The sequence below is a fragment of the Cebus imitator genome, unplaced genomic scaffold (assembly GCF_001604975.1).
Source record: "Cebus imitator isolate Cc_AM_T3 unplaced genomic scaffold, Cebus_imitator-1.0 Scaffold37, whole genome shotgun sequence".
Taxonomy (NCBI): Eukaryota; Metazoa; Chordata; class Mammalia; order Primates; family Cebidae; genus Cebus; species Cebus imitator.
This window is the reverse complement of record NW_016107352.1, coordinates 8646453-8667656: the sequence shown is the minus strand read 5'-3', so window position 1 is coordinate 8667656 and position 21204 is coordinate 8646453. Positions and strand designations below refer to the sequence as shown.

General features: G+C 33.2%; 1 protein-coding gene across 6 annotated transcripts in view; it reads right to left on the bottom strand.

The window, feature by feature from the left end:
* PHF14 (PHD finger protein 14) overlaps positions 1–21204 on the bottom strand; it is a 200860-nt gene that overhangs the window by 66356 nt on the left and 113300 nt on the right. For 5 of the 6 annotated variants that reach the window (XR_005199610.1, XM_037737312.1, XM_037737315.1 and 2 more), the window contains exon 17: positions 269–386. Coding sequence is in view for 4 of the 6 variants with exons in the window: in XM_037737312.1 (XP_037593240.1) it covers positions 269–386 (118 nt within the window). In the remaining 2 variants the exon portion in view is untranslated. Of the gene's footprint in view, positions 1–268; positions 387–1186; positions 9213–21204 lie in introns of all 6 variants that reach the window. The other variant, XR_005199611.1, reaches the window with a different exon arrangement.

Sequence of the window (21204 nt, the reverse complement as noted above, 5' to 3'; positions counted from 1 at the left end):
TTTAAAGTGGGGTTTCACCATGATGGCCAGGCTGGTATTGAACTCCTGACCTCAGGTGATCCACCCACCTCAGCCTCCCAAAGTGCTAGGATTACAGGTGTGAGCCACAGTGCCCGGCCCATAGCCATATATTCTTAAGGTATATTGGTTGAAATGTTGGTCCTTCATAATCCAATTATCTTTAAAGTTAAGAAGCTGATTGTGTGACATGGAAACGCTATCAAAAAGAAGGGAAACAATTCCTTTTCTTACAGACTCCTCCCCTTACCTTGGAAGATGAAGAATCACACTCCTGACATATCCATCCATAGCCTGTTTGTTTAGGGGACTTTTTCAAAGGAGGATCCAAACAGCCAAAATGGTAGCAGAGTCTGCATTCATCACACCTGTAGGGTAAACAGATTTATAGGTAGGTGTATCTAAATAACATATAAACCATCTACTTCAAAGACAAAAAGACAAACTATTGTATATTTCAACTTCGACATTGTTAATTTTATCCTTGGCTCACAAGATCATCAAATTAATGATTACGATAAAGGCAAACTAAACCTGAAATAAATGTTTTAGCAAAAACAAAATACAAAAACAATAAAATCAACAAATGAAACAAATATTTAGAGCACTTTGACAGTAGAACTATTAAGAGCATATTAATGAATGTATATTATCATATGTATTCAAAACAACTGCAACAATTTCAATTGTGAACTTAAAGAATTAATCATTTGCCCATTAAATAGTTTTAAAATATTTAATAAGATACACATGTAATTCAAGGAAATGAATCCAGTAATATACATTTTGATTATTTAAAAAATTGTAATACTCAGAAATTCTACTAGGCTACACTAGGTTGCAATCAATGCTATGCAATTTGCACCTGATTTTTCTCTTTTTCCCAGTTAAAGTAGATTGTAAATGAATTTTCTAACATTTACAGCATGCTAACAAAATCTATAGCAAATAAAAATAACCTTTACATGTTAAATCACAGAACATTTAAATATACAAAGAGGTAAGAAACTACCCCAATAATTTAGTTTTACTCTCTCAAATTTACCTGTCACTTTCTTCAGACCATTTGGTTTTACAAAGTACTTCCTAGTAAATGTAAAAACTTAATAAATGTTTTGATGGTATATTTGTCACCTATGATGTACAAAATCTAAGAAAACTACCATACCTATTCTTCGTTTCAGACAATCTCATCCTGCTGACAATGAAGAAAAATCTGTATTATTTCAGTGCTTTGTAAAAAGAATTTTGCATCAGTTGGAATAACAAGACCAAAATTTAACAACAAATAACAAAAAGTATACACCTTATAAAAGGGATTGCATTCCTCATTTCACACTACTTTTTTAAAAAAATTAAACAATAACACTTTCTCAACCAATCTGTCAGATTTTCTTTATTAATCTTTCACCAATTTAAAACTTCAAATGTCAAGAAATCTACGATTAAGAAACCAAGCAGAAAAATTTATAGAACATGTATTACTCAAATAAAGTTGAAAATTACTATTCAATAACCTTTTAGGAAAAAAGAGGCAGAAGCTCTTCTTACATAAACAACACACAATGAGAAACAATTAACTTAGAGAAACCGTCATAATACAAGGGAATGTAAATCTACATTTTTTAGTAGAAATTCATATGATGCTACAAAAATTCAGTCTCCCAAAAACTCCTTTTGGGACTGAGAGTTTCAGAAAAGTTAAGCAACTTAGCTATGTTATTCAGGTATAAAGAAGTTTAAAATGCAATTGAATGTCCTAAGTTTATGTATTTCTTCCTCTACAACTTTCTCCTTATGAATAAAATAAGCTTAAGTACTTTTCCAAAAACTTCTTAGACTCAAGACTTTAAAAAATGCTTACTATGACAGTTCTAGCTACAGGAACAGATAAAGTCAAATAGTACCAACAGTACTTTACTTACTATGACCTTAACACATAACTAAAAATATATTTAAAAGCAATTTAAATGTTCAAATATCTGTTGTTCTGGCATTAAGTAAGAATAACAAGTAATATAAGCTAACTTCAAATGTGACATCAACGGACTAACTGGCAAGCCCACATAATTTTATGCTCTTTTTTTCTCAATACAATATATTTACCTTTCATTAGCCAAAATTTCAATTAAACATATGGATATAGAAATCTTCAAAGTATTCCTGAGTTCATGAGAAGATTGAGACTTGTAAATAACTGAAAGTGTACTCCTTCATACATAAAAACCTGTGTTTTAATCATATTTGATAAGAAGTTTAAAACTAATCACATTGCTTATTTAAACAAACAAACATATTTAATATAATTTATATTTGTCACCTCAGGTCATCAGTAAGAATAACATATGCTGCTACACGTCTAACAGTATGTCAGCCTTTCGTCCTTGGTATGTAGACCAGTAGTCTGCTGATCTATTTAAATTCTTGTATTCAATTTTCATAGATTTTCAGGGTCTTCAATTGCTTGAAAACTATCAGCCACTGCTTCCTGATATTGTTAGTGTGTTTGGTTAAGCATAAATTCCCCAAAAACAGTCTGTTATGGATTCAGAAATCAGAATACTAAAGCTTATTGAGGCTATGTAAATGGACAGTAGACATACATGAAAATGAGAATTTCTACTAATAGGCTCAATTTTGTTTGTTAACTATAGTCTTTTTTCCTTAACTTTAGGTTTTTGGGTAGTATGCCATATAGTTCAGATTGCTAATAATCAAAGTTCTTGATGAAGTATTAACATCTTCCTAGTTCATATCAATTTACTACCTAATTACTGCATATTTTCTTTATAACTGTGTCATAATAATTTTCAAATTATGATTTCTAGTGTATAACTTGAGGCAAGTATGATGAACATGAATTATAATTCATTATTTATCACCTTAATGTACATAAATAATTCTTGTTTCTATAGCTATGAAAGTCCAGCTGATAAACTAAGAACAAGTTTGCTGCACTGATACAGTTCCAATCTGTTGCTGATTTCAACTACTTGTAAAATCAAATTATCTTTCAGCTCAAGAACTAGTGAAAAGAGTAACAGAAAGTTATCAGAAGACAGTAACAAATATATGCTATTTAGAAATGACCTAATCCTTGCTGTCTGGGTCCTTCATTAGTGATACCATTCAGAATTACTTAGTCGACATGTGCAACTCTCATGTATTTGTGATGCATTCCAAAGGAAAAAGGATTTGCTTGTCAGAATTAGGGATAATAGGGAAGTTCTCTGAACTTCTAGCTCACTCAACAGTAAATAAAAGCTGCAGCTTCAAGACTAAGTAGCAAAAAGAAGTAGTTAGTATGCTTAGGAACTGCCAAAATCCAAAAAAGAGGGAAAAAAAGAGCCAATCTTGAAGTCAATAGTTTTGTTGATAAATAAATATACAAATACAAGTTCTTTGTAAAGAGGTCTCAAATTATTTCAATGTGAAAAAATCTGGCTGCTTCTACGTTAGAATATTGAATTGAAACAATCTATAGCTTTATGTGCTAAGCACAGAAACATCCTGATAAACACAAGTGAACTCTAGCAGAACTTGAGAGAATTAATAAACTACAGACAAATGTAAGAGATACTATTAAGAACCCAAGAAATCAAAGAACAATGTGGATGGCCAAAATAGCAGCTTATTAATTTTATGCACACATAACACTTTGTAATCTTTATCAAATTCTGTCACCCAACAAACTCTGGCTATGTTGCAAATTTAGACGATTTAAAAAACTCAAAAACCAAAAACTCATAAGCATCTATAAGCTGCAATGGAGTTAAAGTAGTTATTGACCAATTTTATTTAAGGTTTCTACCTTTATTTCTTACACAAACTTGGAAAGACATGCAGCACATAATATAGGACATAGTCAACTTATCAAAATAAACAGTGAATAAAATGTTTTTAAAAAACATTTGCAAAAGCAATCACTGACCCACAAAAGTATAGTGATATAAGACAATATACTTTATTAAATAACACAAACGTCTATGTCATAAAAACAGACTATTATGCCAATAGCACATTATTAAATAGGAAAGCAATGTCTTAAAATATTAAAAGAGAATATAAAACTAACCTGTAAACAAACACTAAGATTTTTTAATAAAATGAAAACTGGATGCTTAAAGAAGTATCATTTAAGCCTCTAGTAAACACTGTACACAATTACACTACAGAGCATAAAGTAATCCCAATTATAAGATAAAGGCAAACCTGATTAATTAGATTCTTACTAAATGCAACTTCCTAGGCATCAGATTAATAACGAATATAGATGTAAATAACAAGTAGCTATATATATGGTCTTTTACACATTAATTAAAATACAGTGACCAAATAAACATAGTCTATATGTATGTAAATACTTACTTAGTACATGATTAAGAATAGCACCCTAAACAAAGAAGAGGGAAAAGCGATTTATCTTTATATGTGCTATGATCCATATAACAAGCAATTAAGTCAGGTGTTTACCTGACTACTGAGAATATGCAAACAAGTAAAAAGCAGCAGCTGATTTATTTCTTCTTATGCCTAAGAGACAGGCCTAAAGTCAGCGTTCCAAAGGGTTTCTTTAACATCTCTAATTTCTAATGGATAATTGCATTAAAGGAGTCAACTAAAACTACTTTTTAAAACCTAACTGAAAAAATTAAGTGCACCTCCTATGCAAATAATTTATAGTCACTTATAAGCTAAACTTGAGTAAGAAGCAAAATTCATAACATAGGCTTGAACAAGAGAATACACTTTTGTGATCAAGTTGATTGTGATAATCACACTATTTTTCATGCCAATGGAACATTTTACTTATAACGCCTTAAGCTTACATAAAGCAAAACAATAAATGGACTCTGAAAATACAGACTATGATGTCTGTCCCCTTAAAAAAAATTATTCAGATAATTAGTGTTTTGAATTTTCCAACTTTTTCACTTCTGTGTAAAAATTCCACACAAGAACATTCAAGAATATTAGTCTTGAATATTATCATTACTTAAATAAAAATCTCACTAACATCTCAAACATCTATGCAAATCTATTAACAGGTAGTGATTATTTCATTGAATAGTGGCCAATTATTTCAATTAAACATCTTAATAGATGGAGAAAATACAAATTGTGTTCAGTGAGTTAAATCACTTTACAAATAATACAAGCTTGCACAAAATTCTGCATTCTACCGATATTGAATAACATTTAGTATCAATAAGTACAATATATTATTCCTTGTAATTTACAACAATTTTAGGGCAAATTACCTACATGAGCAGTTTCTATACAAAATAATTAGAAAATGTCTTTTGTTTCACAAATAGACTAATGTGCAGGAATTGAACCTATTTCATTAACACCACTATAGATTTCTCTATCAGCCAATAATAAATGAATGAGTAGTAAGATAGACAAAAATATTATTTACACATAAAAGTACACATAAAAATTAATTTTAAAAAATTGGAAACGTATTGGAATCCAAATCTATATTTAATAGTCACTTCAAGAGTGGGATCAGTTCAGTTAGTTATGTCTGCAGCAGCCAGATTACAAGATTAAATGGGAAACAAAAAAATGAAAGATGAGGCAAAACAATTCATATAAAAATATCCAATAAGGTCAAGTGCCTCTCCACAGCATGAGAGAAGGATTAGACATTTCCATACCTGAAACACATCTGCTTTGTTCTTTAATAAACTGATCTCCATCTGCTCATGCCCTTGGAAATTTTTCAGCAGTACAACCTGCTGTGCTCAAGCTCCAAGTAACTTTGTATTTCCTTGTTCATAATTAACTAATTATGTTCTAATCAATAGCGTAGATCCTGATTTTACAATGTAAATCAGATAAATGAGATAATTGCTGGGGGTCAATCTCATTTTATTTACAAAGCCCAGCATGTGCCTCCAATTTCATTACATCTTATGTACCTGAACAGCAGTGAATCTTATCAGCAGGCCTACAGAAAGCCTTACAGTGAGCACTATGAGAAAGAGGCTTCCATTTTTATAGAGAAACATTTGCAAAGTATACCTATCTTAGAAATCATAATCCTTAATTTTATGTAAACTTACAAAGTGCTCATTCAGACAGGTAGAAAAATGATTCTGCCTTCATATGTCATGAAGTTCCAAGTTGAGTCTCTCAAACAAGTTTCAATTGCCATGTTAAAATGTAAAAAAAAAATAATAATGTAAATATTCTGCTCTGCAGGAGAGTCCTTTTGAATTCCTTGAATAGATTTTAGTGAAATATTCATAAAATATTCTCATATTGAGAATCAAGTAAAATAGTGGTAAGTTGTTTAAAAACAGTGGTTTTCATTAAGTAATAGGATGTGAATACAGGGAAATAGGATAGAGTGTAAATATTTTTATTATTTATTGGTCAGCAGTCTATTTTTAACATCATAAATATAAAATCGGATGAACACTCAAGCAACAATGAATGACAATGATCTGTAAAAAATGCATAAATATAATTTCTAAACTTCAGATAAAGGCTAAGTTTTGTTTTCATGTTCAAACATAATCTTAATTTCAAGTCTTTATAACAAAAGGATTAGTGAATTGTGAACACAGGCTATGTTTATTGATTTCTTTCTGTATCTAAAATACTGTTGTTTTCATAGTCAGTGTAAAACAAACATTTATTTAAATTTGTAAAATAAAAAAAATGCACATGTTGAAGATGGAATTACCAATTTCTAGAATAAATTAGAGGAATCTAGAGGAAATCTAAGGGCCCTTTTAGGGAGATTTAAAAAGCACATTCCTTTGTCAATCAATGTTGAGCACAACACAATGATTTAAAAAAAAAAATACTACCTAAAAATGGTTCTTAATGTGGTGTTCCACGCCAGCAGCATCACCATCACCTGGGAATTTGCTAGAACTGCAAATTTTCTACTAAATCAGAAACTCAGGGAGAATGAGGAGGGAATAATGTGGGTGGAGGGAGGATGAGGAGAGGACAGGGTAGTCTCCTGTGTTTTAACAAATTTTCCTGTGATTCTGATGCACAAAGTTTGAGAACCACTACTTACTATTGTCATTCTTCTTGTATTTCAGAGACATTCATTTCCTTCCTGGTATGTTAATGTTTCTTCCTTTCCCTACTGTGTGATAAACAACCATCATTTACTGATGTGTCTTTTTCTCTTATGTTCGACTATGAAATATGAATCACTTAGTACATATTTTCTTAAGCACATATCAATTTTCTCCTTATAGCAGTTGGACCAATTATGGACAGGGAATAATTTTATACTGTGGCTATGAGCACATTTAAGAGATTATTAGGAGAAAGCACTCTATTCTAGTTACTTCAAAAGTTCTCTTATTTCAACTTACTTTTTGCAGGGTCTGTATCTTATGAATTTTGCAATTTTTATGTAAAACATGTGACAAAGATTCTTAAGACTAGCACTAGCACTAGCATCAAACGAGGAGTAACATATCCACCACCACCAAAAACACAAGATGGAGAATAATACAGTATTCTAATTAGAATCAAAGTGAAAAGGATTTTGATTAACAGTGATACCAAAACAAGGCCTAACAATTTCTCAAAAAACCTAAAATAAAGCAACTGCTAGTAATTTCTCACTAAATATTTAAAAAGGGCCATGGTCTAATATATTAGTATATTTCACTTAGAAAATGGCAATCTGTTGTTTCGCTTAAAATCAGCCAGAGTCCAGCAAAAGTAATAATTACCAACATTTCCTCCAGCTTATATAGTGATAACTAGTCCCATCTTATTCTTTAAAAAAAAAAGGCTACTAGTTTTGCTAAAGAGTATGAATATTTCTCCCCCAATGTTAGGAGATCCTTCAGTAAGTTAATAATCTGTTTATATGTAATTACATACACATTTTATTTTTATCAAACATTTCATCCAATCATAGGGTTCCTCACTGTAACTAGAGATTACTGGATTACAGCTGCTTTACAATTACAATTGCTTTTGATAATTAACATCACCTACTCTATTCCTAAAGTTTAAACTATTTTCCACTGTCACTGTACCCAAAAATATGTCCAAAACCACATTTATTAATCAGAAAATTCCAAATTACATGTTGACAATTTACATGTATATGTGCATTTCAATTTCAGCAAAGAGTCTCTAAGTCAGTTCAAGATTGAGTGATGAAATATTCAACATATTTCTGCCGTTGACTTAAAATTGGATCATTAAAGCTTGAAGATCAAATTTAATTCAGTATACCTCTGGAAAGATACTGATGTTGATGAAGATCTTTCTTTCGGCTGGTGGGTTGTATAGTCAATAATCTTTGTATCTCCCTCCTTATTTCCTAAGTTCATATTTAAGGTTGAGAAAAATAAAATTATACTGAACACAGAAAGTTTATATTAAAACAATAAGGACTGAATATATTTGGGGATTACTAGAAAATATCTAGAGATCAATACAGATGTATTTTTATTCATGAGCTTAAACTCTGAAATTGTAAAAATTTCATGCTAATATTATTAATGATTTCACACTAGGACTAATAAGTCAAAAATAGAATGTCATATGTTTCACAAGTCTTTCACTTTTGCTGAATACTATAAATAGAAATAACGTCCAATATAAGAGTCTATAGTTGTTTTACAATGCAGCACTTCATATATGAATCTATGTATTAAGTTGAAGGAAACAGAATAGCAGATTAATGGAATACATTGTCTTTCTTGTTTGTTACTTGTATTGTTCAACAACAGGGAGTAGCATATTGTATTTATTAAGTCCCACAGGCTTTAGTAACTCTTGAGTACGTCCAAACACTGTGTATCATCATTTGCCAAAGAAGCAAGAGGGAAAGACATTACTTTATAGGACAATTCTGATAAGACATGTATCCAGTTTTTTTCAACAATGCACATATCAAATGTTTCTGATTAGTGCAAAAAAAGAAGAAAAATAGGAAAAAAAATCCACATAGGCAAATCTATTGCCTTGTTAGTCCAAGTAACAAACCAATCAATTATATGCTATCCAAACCTGACAAGCAAAAGGCAACTTTTTGCAGTGATAAGCTTATAGAAAGGACAAGATAGCTGTTCTCCTTTACTTTATGTACTCTATTGAGAGTTTAATCCACATTTTTAAAATCACACTTATAAAAGAGGTTTCCGGGATTGCCTCCGTGGATGAGCTGTGGCAGAGTTGGGTCTCATGAAGGGTATCTACACAGTAAAGTGATAAGAAAAGAACATTAACATTTAAAGATCATAGCAGCTCTGCACTATGTCTTATGAAACATACTAACAAACCACAGTAGATTCAAATAACATATGATCTGGTCCAAAGAGACAGATACCCTAAAATGCCATGATCTTGTGTAGGTTTCTATTGGTTAAAACTGAGCTATTTTTATCATTTGAAACACTGAGTTGCCTCCTCTTGTATTATTATTATTTGGGGTTGTCAAAATAAAGCTATATTTCTAAAGCAATATATATATATATATATATTAAAATGATGAAGCACTTATATTTATAAAAGGAAACATTTGATCAATAAATGTATTTTAAAAATTGCAATTTGCTATTTTTCCATCAAATATGGCAATTTGACATTGCTTGAGAAAGCATGCAATTGTGCTGAAAACAAGCACATCTAATCAGTATGTGTCAGTGATGGTTATACTCAAATACAGAGTCTCAAGGAGGAAATTTTCAAATAATTGTTATCCTTTGTGCCTATGCTGACTTTCTTTTAAAAAGGCTATTTAGAAATATGTTAGGTTACAATTATTTGTTACCTTTGTGTCTTTATTTTCAGAAGACAAATTTTGGTGATTAGAAGTAAAACTTTTTGACTGGGGTAAACATAAAAATTAATCCTTTCCTTCAAACATTTAGATCTGTGAAGATGAGGTAAAAATGCCAAGTAGTCACACATCACAGAAAAAGTTCATTTTTTTAATATTAACAATTAGAGAGATGTGTTTAATGCTTCCAGGTTCCATTGACAAAAAGAAAGTGAAAAGTGGCACACAGACAAATAAGGCATTACTGAGGACAGCCATCATGCCAAATTGAATAACCTCCAAAGAAAGTAAAAACAAAATTGTAACCCGCTCCCCAAAAAAAGAATACAAATGTGAAACATAGCTTTCAAAGAAATAATGTATTTATTAACATATAAGAAATAATAGAGTTGAATTTGCTTGTTAAATAGTAAGGTCACACATGCTAACTTTTTTCAGTGCTTTAGTCTCTAAGTGAAGAGCTTTTGAGCACATTCTGAATCTGATATTCTGAGAAGTGTTTTGTCTGTAGTTTACTACTGGAAAAGTATAATGCAAGAGGAAGCAACCATATCATTTATAATAGTAATACAATTAACTCTAAATTACATGCACAAATAATGGAGAGGAAAAGACAACTGAAAATACACATTTATATTTGATTTTGAAATGCATCTGAATATAGACACGTTAGATATCATGGAAATCTGCTTTAAACCCCAATTAAATACAAATTGTTAAGTCAAGTTTGACAAAAACTAAAGAGCTATTGCTAATATCCCTAAATATCCTAAATTTCATTTAATATTCCAAATTTCCCTTAAAACTAGAATAAGTAGCATGACTTGTCTTGGCTCTTATCTTCCCAGGACAAAACACTGCACAGTATTTCAAATCAAAGATCAAGTTTGGGCTTTGTATTTATTTCATATGCAGCTAGTAAGCAAATTATTGCAGAAAAAAAATTATTTTCTAAGGGCTTCACTGATGCACACACCAGTAACTATCAATATATTTTATATCTTATATAGTTGGAATTACCTGTCAAGAGGAAGTATCTACTTCTCTTGCCCCAACAAAGTCAAGTATGCTAAAGCAGTGTAGTGCAGTGAGGCAGAATGCCTAATGATTAGAGCACGAACTGTATGGTTAAGACTGCCTAGACTCAAATTCCAATTCCACCATTTTCCAGTTGTATAATCTTGGGTAAGTAATTCTTCTCATTTTCCTCACCTATAAAATAGTAATGAAATCATTATCTATTTTATACAGTTGTGAGGATTAAATGAGATAAAATGTGGAAAGCACTAGCACACTGACTGGCATATAAGCCCTCAACAAATCTTGGCAACTAATGTGAAGGCCAGTAGATTATATAATACACTATGGTAGTACTGGAAGGAAAGAAATTATATTCTAATACACAGCTTAATTTACATTATATAATTTAAATATATAATTGGTTCAATTTCTATTTCATGTTGCTTAGTGTCTATTTACCCATTACCTCACTTCTAAAATGGAAATATTTATACCTCATAGGATTGTTGTAAGAACTGAATGTGATAATAGAGCCAAAGATCAGAAAACATAGCCTGGGACACAGTAAGCATCTAACATTATCATTACTATAATTCCCAGGCCAAAACGACTTTAAAATAACATTTCGCTAGGGAAATCTATCAAATTTCGAAATTTGTATCCAGTCTTATTTTCAAATTCATTTCACCTCGTTTCATTATGTCTATTTCAAATGTCTATTTCATATGTCCAAAAAATTTAAAATCAATACAAATGAAAACCTTGCTATAAAAAAAGTAACAGATGAAAAAGAATACTTAATTTAAAAATAAAAGAAAAATCGAAAACAATATAGCTGGCTTCTCAACTACTAGTTGCATTATACTTGTTTTGTATGACTCCATGGGGTTGAAATTTTTAAGTAAAGACATCAACAGTTCACTTAAAGAAACTGTCAATAGTCAACTGCCAATAATTCCTGCCAAGAGGGAGAAAAGGGGTCACAGCTCTATCCCTGACAAAGCTTGTTCCCTGCTGCTTAGTAGTGAGTCTAGGCAGATAAATCAAGTGTTAGATGAATGGTGAGATTACAGACTTTATGATTTTTTTTGAAACTGTATATTTGTTTTGAAACCTCATTTATATAATTTGAGAAAAAATAAAGTTAGTGCCTTCACGTTAAAGACAGTGACCTTAGAGGTAACTTGATTCAAGGTCATTCACCTAGTCAATAGCGGAACTGTGGTGAGAGTCTCAGTCTTTCCAAATGATTAAGTATGTATGTAATATATAATCCTTCCCTTGTATAATTTAACAATAATAACACATTGCAATGGGAGATAAGTTAAAACTGCAAAAACAAATCTTACAGAAACAAATGTATAAAACGAGAAATATTTCACTGTTATAGGTGCTTGAAATTATAATGTTTATTACTCTAAAATTGTGTACCCCATAAATACCACACTTCACTATGTAATAGATATGACATTCAGGCTTCTGTTTTCTTTAAATACAAATTACTTGGATATACTACATCTATTAAAAACTTTTTTTTCAAAATTTAAAAATCCAAACATTAGTAACATAAACCAAAAATATTTATGAATAATACAAAGGCACTTAAAGGTCTGATGTTCTAATACAGATTTTAACATCCAAGAATGTGATACAATAAATATTGAACATGTTGGCAGGTTAGCCATTCTACATGTCTAACAAAATCAGCAAATCAACTTAATTAGAGAAAAAATATACCAAGTAAACATCTTTTAATTTAAATTTTTTCAGAATACTTCCTTAATAAGAAAAATTCAGTGTCACCTGGGCTACACTCATTATCCAAAAATGAATATTTTGAAAATTAAACTTCTCTTCCCCAATTTTTACTAATAGAAAAGCATTTTTGAAAAGAACTTTTAAAAGTTATAGCATAAAATTAACAATTTTCTAATTCTTTCCTTAGAATCTAATATCTTCATGACATACAATGAAGCATCAATTTAAGTCTAAAGATATTTATTTTAAATCACTGATCACTGCTTTTTATAAAGCCAGGTCTAAAGCAAAAAGGAAACATTCTTAGTGACAGAGATGGCCAAGTAACTTTTATGAACAAGAATGCAAGGCATTTAATTTTCAATCTTAGACTGATCTGTGTATAAAGCCTCTGTTAACCTAAATTGTCCAGCAAACATCTAAGACAGCCTTGGAATAACGGTATTTAGAGAATGCAAATGGACCAGAAGATCTCAATCGGGCTTGTATTGCAGAAAAGTTAGGTGGATCCTTAATTGTAGCCTTTGAAGAATGCCCTGTGTAGATCATCATTCAGTGCCACAAATTGAAAGCTTCCATGTTTGATGTTATCCTCTTGCTATATAAATAAAGCAAATATTTAGGCCAGGGGCTCACTGAGAGGGGGCTGTCTTGTCATCTTTCAGAGTAAACTAAATATTCTATGAACATATGCCAACAGCCCTAAATAAATCTAAAGTCTAAGGTTTTATTGGTGTGAAATTAAATCCTTATTGGCCAAATGCCTGTTTTGATGAGTTGATTTATAAAGATTTTTGTTAAGCTCAGGATTTTTAATTATGCAGTTCACAAAACAGTACAAGGCCATGTGAAGAGAATTACTATATCTTTGTTAACCTCAGCGCTTACTTTCTTTTGCTTAGAAAATTGCTCATCATCTGGTTATAAATTTGGCCCAAATTCTTTATTCTTCTGTGAGCTAAGCAGAGTAATGAAATATAGTATGTCTTCATAATATAACAACACTAATACACTACTAGTAAAATTAATTCAGGCAGTTTTACTTCTACCAAATGTATAATGGAGATTGCCTCAAAACTGTGTCCACATAATCCACGCTGATCTTGCAACGCACTATTTCTGGCACATCATTGGAATACAAGTAGCCCTGCACCTGCTGGTGAGCTCAACATTCACTGGGTGGAAGAGTGACCTGGCATCTTGGAAATCATGGCGTTTCTTCAGGAGAATGTGCAGTGTCTTGTAACAACTATAATGCAAATTAGGGCTACACTGTAATCTGCTTTGTTAATGAAAATGATAAAACAATAATGACAAGCTAGGACACCTGTGGTACCTTTAATTATATCTCCTTCAGAAGTTTGCTTCTTAAGGTATAATAAAGTGTGGAAAAAAAAAAAAAAAAAAAAAAAAAAAAAGAGCAGTAGGGTGCTGTGGGGAATAAAGAAGAAAGAGAACACATGCCCTGCTCTGGATATTAGTGAGGACAATGGTGGACTTTCCACAATGACAGGAGTTCAAGTTCTGGCCATTTTATCAGGCGAGAGAACAAGCTACAAGGTTGGAGGAAGTGAGACATAGTAGAGCTGCAGAACCCAGTTATACACTAGCAATAAAAATGAGGAGAGGCAAGGCATATAAAGTGGGATCCCAGGGAGAGATAATCACAAGTGAGAAACAGAGAAAGAAGGCAAGAAAAAACAGCAAAGAAGCTAAGGTGAACAAAATAACATGGCGGAAAATAGAGGCCGGATACTGTAAAAGGTCTCAGGGAAGCCACAGGAATGAGAAAAGAAGAAAACGGGCCAAGAAATGTTGTAATAGAAAACCGTTCCCAAAATATTCTGATATTTTCAGCCTTCAAATTATATCCAAGGCTAAATTTTAAAAAATGTTTTTATATTTTTGTATATAAAGTTTAAATGTGTTCAACAGAATCTTTAAAAATTTTTGAAGTAAATACATTGATATACTGTAAGATTATAGGTGATTTAAACTTACTTTTTATATTTTTGTATATAAATTTTTATAATGAACAAAAACTTCTAAAATAAAAAATTTTCTACTCACAGTCCTTTAACTTTTTAAAAAAGACTTCTTTAAATGAATATTTTAGATTTACAGAAAAAAATCAAGTAATACATAGATTCAGATACACTTCCTCCTACCTACACACACACACACACACACACACACACACACACACGCACGCACACCCCTTCCATTAAATTTAAATGTTGAAGTCTTCATTTTCCGACCATGGGCAGTTTGACAGCTCAGAGATAGAGATAGATGAAGGAGAAGATAGAATAGAAGAAGGAACAAACAAGATTTGCGAGTGTGTGCACTTGACTGATTCGCATGCAGTACAATGATGTTAAACAAGTTGCTGAGTTAGACAATGAACTCTGAGAATGGGAAGTGAAGGCAAACTTTCAGATGAGGATTGAACTAGCCTGAACTCTGCCTCTAGCATTAACTGTGGTAAGGGAAAGTATTCAAACAATAGCTGCATAATAACGTGGTGGGGATACTGCTGATGAAGTTCAAACGCTAGGCAAATTTTTGAATAGCTGAGTATCTCAAATTTCTCCTATCCTTGAATCCTAATTCACAAAGAAATTAAATTGTGATTTCAAATAATAAAGGCCTACTACTATGTCTAATGGTTATCTCTGGTCATGATTTAGAAAACTGAGGAGATTCTGATATCAATATCTATGACAGATTAGTCATCTTAAATCTATCAACACTAGCTTTTATTGATAAAATATTACCTATTTTAGGTGTCATAATAATTCTCCATTGTAGCAATATGAATAAACCACATTAAAAAATTTCTAGTCTACTATCGTTGGGGCAAAATCAATGAAGTAAACAGGTACTAAGATTAAATCTACTGAATTGGCTGAAATCATCTGAAGATGAGGTTTCCCTCCCCAACCCACCGCCAACTATAAGTATAGTGATAAGTCAAAATTCCAGAAAAATCTTTTGATGAAAACACCAGCAGAAATTAGAAAACTCAAGAAACAACTTTACTTCCAGTGTAGTTCCTTATTAATCACCATGACTATCCTGTGGGAAGATTATCTTGAGTTCTTTTTGAATGACTGTAAAAGCCCCATATATCCAAACAATTCTTAAAAATCCACTTTTCGGCTGGGCGCAGTGGCTCATTCCTCTAATCCCAGCATTTTGGGAGGCTAAGGTGGGTGGATCAGACCAGTCTGGCCAAAATGGTGAAACTCCATCTCTACTAAAAATGCAAAAATTAGCTGGGAATGGTGGCAGGTGCTTGTAATCGTAACTATTCAGAAGGCTGAGGCAGGAGAATGGCTTGAACCCGGGCCCGGGAGGTGGTTTGCAGTGAGCCCTGATCATGCCATTGCACTCTAGCCTGGGTGCGCGAGACTCTGTCTCAAAAAAAAAAAAGACACTCTTCAAATCTGCTTTATCTTTTCCTTTTTTTTTTTTTTCTTTTCTGCTTTATAGTTGGCAACAACCAAATAGAGCTTTTAATAAAGTGTTAAAGGGTGCTGGGCTCTGTCCCAGGCTAAAACAATATACAATAGGAAATACCTGTAAATGAACTGGGAAATGGTATCCAGTTACCTTTCTCCTATAAGTGGAGCTCTGAGGTCCACATGAGCATTCAAAAACGTTAGGGTAAGAATATCCTAAAGCACAAGTATATTTGATGATAGTTACTGGTGAGGAGTAATTATGCAGGATGATCTTTACAAAATTCTCTTTCTCCTGTAAGTGAAACTGTCAGGTCCATATGAGCATAAAAAAACTTTAGGTTAAGAATATCCTGAAGTGAAAACATATTTGATGATAGTTACTAAGAAGGGCTAATTATGCAGGATGATCTTCTTTATGAAATACACGGATGGCCCTAAATGGTTTTAATCCTCGTTGAAGTTTACATGCAAATATCCATGCAGGCATACACTCAGACATTGAAAAAGAATAAAAGCACAATGAACTTTGCATGACTGGGAAGACCATGTAATTAAGGAAGACCTCTTTATTCCTTATTTACAATACACCTTTAAAAGTTAGCATTCTGACCAAGATATAAATCTCTTGGGATTCTCAGTGGGCTAAACATCACAGCACTTTGAAACAGAATTCCAAGTTATGAATTCAGGGTATAGCCCCAAAGCTATCCTTCTATATACAGGCAGAGATATATCCCCTGACTAAAGAACAACTAGTAAAAGATCAGTCTCCAATTTCAAGGTGATGAGAGTAGGGTAAAAAAAAAAATCTACAGACTCAAGGTGAGGTTTTATCTCAAACTCCAGTTGAGATGTCCAGGATGATGCTTGACATTTACAATATATAGGGATTATCATTTGCAGGTTATTATAGGAATGCCTCATTTGAAACACAGAAAATAGAAAATTATTTGACAATTTTTTTCATTTCTCCCAATTTAGTAGATAACAAATACAATTTAAGATGCACTGAAAACGCATTTATTCATTATATTCAATGGATGCCTGACAGTATTAGGAATTAATTCTCCCAGGAAACCCAGGTTGCGAAAAACTGATCTTAATTTCCATCCACTTCTAGGGATATAGGATTAAATGAAATGCCCCTGACTCTCAAAAAAACTGGGAAATATTTCAGCAAAAAGTTCACAGAGGAAATTGAATTAACTACAGAATAATGAGCCATCATATCCTTAGAGCAAATTATTTTTTGAGAAGCAGCACAGCCTCATGTTTAAGAGTACAGATTGTGGAGTAGTCCCTAGACAAAAATCCCAGCTCTTAGTATCAGCCTGACACCTTAAGAAAATGACTTAATCTCCACATGCCTCAGTTGTCTCATTTATAAATGTAAATAAAAACAGTAACCACCTCACAGAGTTTAAGGATTAAATAAGTATATAAAATAATTAAAACAATGTTTGGCATATGGTTGTGGTAAGTGCTTAGTATAAACGCTTATCTTCACTATGAGTTCAAGTACAACTACTCTTATCACTATAATTTTTTCTACTTTACTACTACTGCTATTACTATAAAGCTGAAAATAGTGATTACTGGCAGTTGACTTGTGTTCCCTCAGGCTCACTAGATTTTCTGAAGTTTCTTTATCCAGCTTCTGGCTAGAATGAAAAAACAAAAACAACTGGAAATAACAATGCTTCTATCCAAACAAGATAAACTACACAACTGTAACTTCTGAAGCCATCAGAGAGCTGAGGTCCCAGGCCAAGTGGCCTGAAATCCAAGGAAAGATAGGTGCCATAAAAGAGAGATGGATCCAAGCTCTGCATCACCTGTGGCAGAGCATGAGAGGAAGGGATGCTCAGCACTATACAAGTGAATAAGAATAATTCAGTTATGAATTTTAAAGGTTTGCTCAAGATCAAATGTTGGCTAACATCAGAGTACAGGAGCCTTGGGAGCCACAGCCGCCGGGGATGGTTACCTTCACTCACAAACTTTTTCCCATGAACCTTGTTGTAGGTTGAATAACAATCCCCAAGAGTCCATGTTCTAATGTGCTGAACCTATGATTACATTACCTTGTATGGTAAAAGGGATTTTGCAAATATGATTAAGGATTTTGAGATGAGGGGATTATTCTCTATTATCCAGTGTGCCTGATATACTCACAGGAGAGAGTACTTATAAGAGAAAAATAGGAGTCAGAATCAGAGAGATAAATAGACATGACTATATAGCTGCAAGAGGTTGGAGTGATGCAAGGAAGGGATCATGAACCAAGGAGTACACAACACCTCCGATGCTAGAAAAAGCATGAATATCGGTTCTACCCTCGAACACTCTAGAAGAAACCAGCCTTGCTGACACCTTGACCAACTGAAACTGGTTTTGGACTTACGTCTTCCAGAATTATGAAAAAATTTTGTGTTGTTTTAAGCTACCAAATTTGTGGTAATCTGTTCCAACAGTCATAGTAAACTAACAGACACTTCCACCAGGTACTCAAGAAAAAGATTCAGACAAGGTGGGCGATTAGAAAGAGCATTCACTGGCCAGTGGTATAGACCTGGAGAAGGGGAGCAGCCACTACAGTGGGAAAGACTCAAAGTCTCACCCAGACCCTTCTCCTTTAAGGAATAAAAGCCATTATGTCATTAAAAGAAAGGCTGTAAACCTTGTTGCCACACAGGGCACAGAGCAATCTCACTGTGAACAGAAAAAAATATATAAGAGGAAAAAAAATCCTCTACTCCTAGAGGAGTGACAGGAAACATTTCTGGGCCCAGTATACTACACCTATATCCTTTAAAGGCATCCTACCCATGACAATCAGAAGGGAACTCTCTAACAAGATTTGCCAAAGATGAAAGCCAGAATAAGGCTGCCACAGGAAAAAGGGCCAGGAACACTGAAAAATGCCTAACTCAAGAACCACAGTTGTCATTCTCTGGAGGCTGAAGGCTGAGTTTGAATGAGGAAAACTAAGAACACCCTTGGCTAATACCACCAGATCAGCAAGCACTGAGTACACGTGACTGCAGTCTATTGCTAAGTAAGAGGAAAGATAGTGGAATGGGGCTTCTTCAGTAGCACAGGCATACAGAGAAAGGTGAAATTTAACAGGGAAGTACAAATGCCAAAAAGCACTCTGGCATTACAACCTCACAAAGGCAAGAGTAAAGAAATCTGCAGCCTTGTGGTACCCTGAGGTAAGCGAAGCAACACGAAAATATAAGCCTAGCTCAACTCTAGATTAAATTGACTCAACTCCTCCACACTAGAGCCTTGAAAAAGAACAGGTGTGCCCTTTTCAGGCATAAGTATTCTATTCAACTCATGATGTACAACATTCAAACAAAAGTTAGAGGCACATAAAATGAAAAAGAAAGAAAATCCACTGTCAAGAAACAAAGCAATCACAGAACAAACTCTGGGATGATGGAGATACTAGAGTTGCAATTAAACTATAAATCATTAACAAAAATATACATGGAAAATCTTCCAATATTTGGATATGAAATACACTTTTAAATAACCCATGAATTAAATAGAAAGTCATAAGGAAAATGAGAAGTTTAGAGTCAAAAGCCTGAAAGCTAGTTTTGCTTGGCAGGGCTGTATCACACTTTCTGACTACAGTGAAAATAGAGATCACTGTCTCAGGGAGATAATAGTTACAGTGCTATTTCAGAGCATCTAGAATGTTGCTATGCCTATCTGGTTCAAGGGTCACTATTGGGGGGAAAACACCCTTTAACTGGTCTGTTATTTTACATATAGAGCTTTTAATAATTTTGAGTTTTTCAGCAACCTAGGCTTCAACATTTTATAATATATTGGCAAAGACAACTGTTATCTCCTCTTAAAGGCTCTAAGAGTCAATGACCAGGTTCAGCTAGTAAAGAATGGAGCTCTTGGTCTCATGACATCTTCACATTATAACAACAAAAAGAGACTTCAAAAAGCAAGCAATTCGTTGGGTTTAGATGAGTTATATGTGGGGCATATGCGAAAAAGGCATGGGATACTTAAATTCTGAGATACCATTTCTAAATTGTTCACCTACTGATTCGGAATCTTCAAGAATGAGACCCAGGCATGTTTTTACTTATTTTTCTGTAACTCCTTCTACAGGTGATAGATATTTTTGCATCTCTAGCCAAGCTGAAAACCACCATCTTAGTACTTTAACTTAAAGGGCTTTATGCATAAAGCAGTGATTGTCAATAGTTTCCAGCCCTATTGACAAACTCTAAATTTCACAACATCCTACATCTTATCTACTAGGTGTCCTACAGTAAATTATTCTTCCCAAGACAAAAGATGGAGAAACCCTTCCTCCCTGAGTCAGCTCCAGCAGTAGCTGTCAGGGCCTATTTTGACAGCAGTGCATTCCCACCCAGTGCCTAGCAAGTTTCACACACTGAACCTACCCCAAAAGTGAAGCCTTTAGTTGACCTAATTTTGTCTTTTCCTTTTCATTACCTACTGATGAAATATCTCTTATAAATTGCAATGTAAGGATTGTAGGATTGATCATATTATATCCTTATCCAGTGAAAAAGACTGAAATCAAGGCTGGCACAGTGGCTCATGCCTGTAATCCCAGCCCTATGGGGAGCTAAGGCAGGAGAATTGTTTGAGACCAGGAGTTCTGAGACCAGCCTGAGCAACATAGCGAGATCCCATCTCTACCAAAAATAAAGATAAAAAATTATCTGGGTGTGGTGCTGTGTACCTGTAGTCCCATCTACCCTGGAGCCTGAGGTGGGTGGATCACTTGAGTTCAGGAGTTCAAGGTAGCAGCGAGCTATGATTGTGCCACTGTCCTCCAGCCTAGGCAGCAGAGCAAGACATGTTTCTAAATAAACAAATATATATGTAAAGTAATTTTTTAAAAGATCCAAATCAAAAAAGGATATATTCTTTTAAGACTCTTTGCCATAAGAACTAGAATATTAAGAAGTTCCAAATGAAAGGAATATCCTACAGGACCTGGCAATTTATTGCCATTTAAAAAATGGTGAGATATGAGAGGAGTATATGAAACATTATGTACAACTTAATAATGATTACAAAGCAAACATCTCTATAACCACCACAGAGTGGAAGGAAATGTTCATTTCTAGCACCCCATAACCCCTCATACACCCC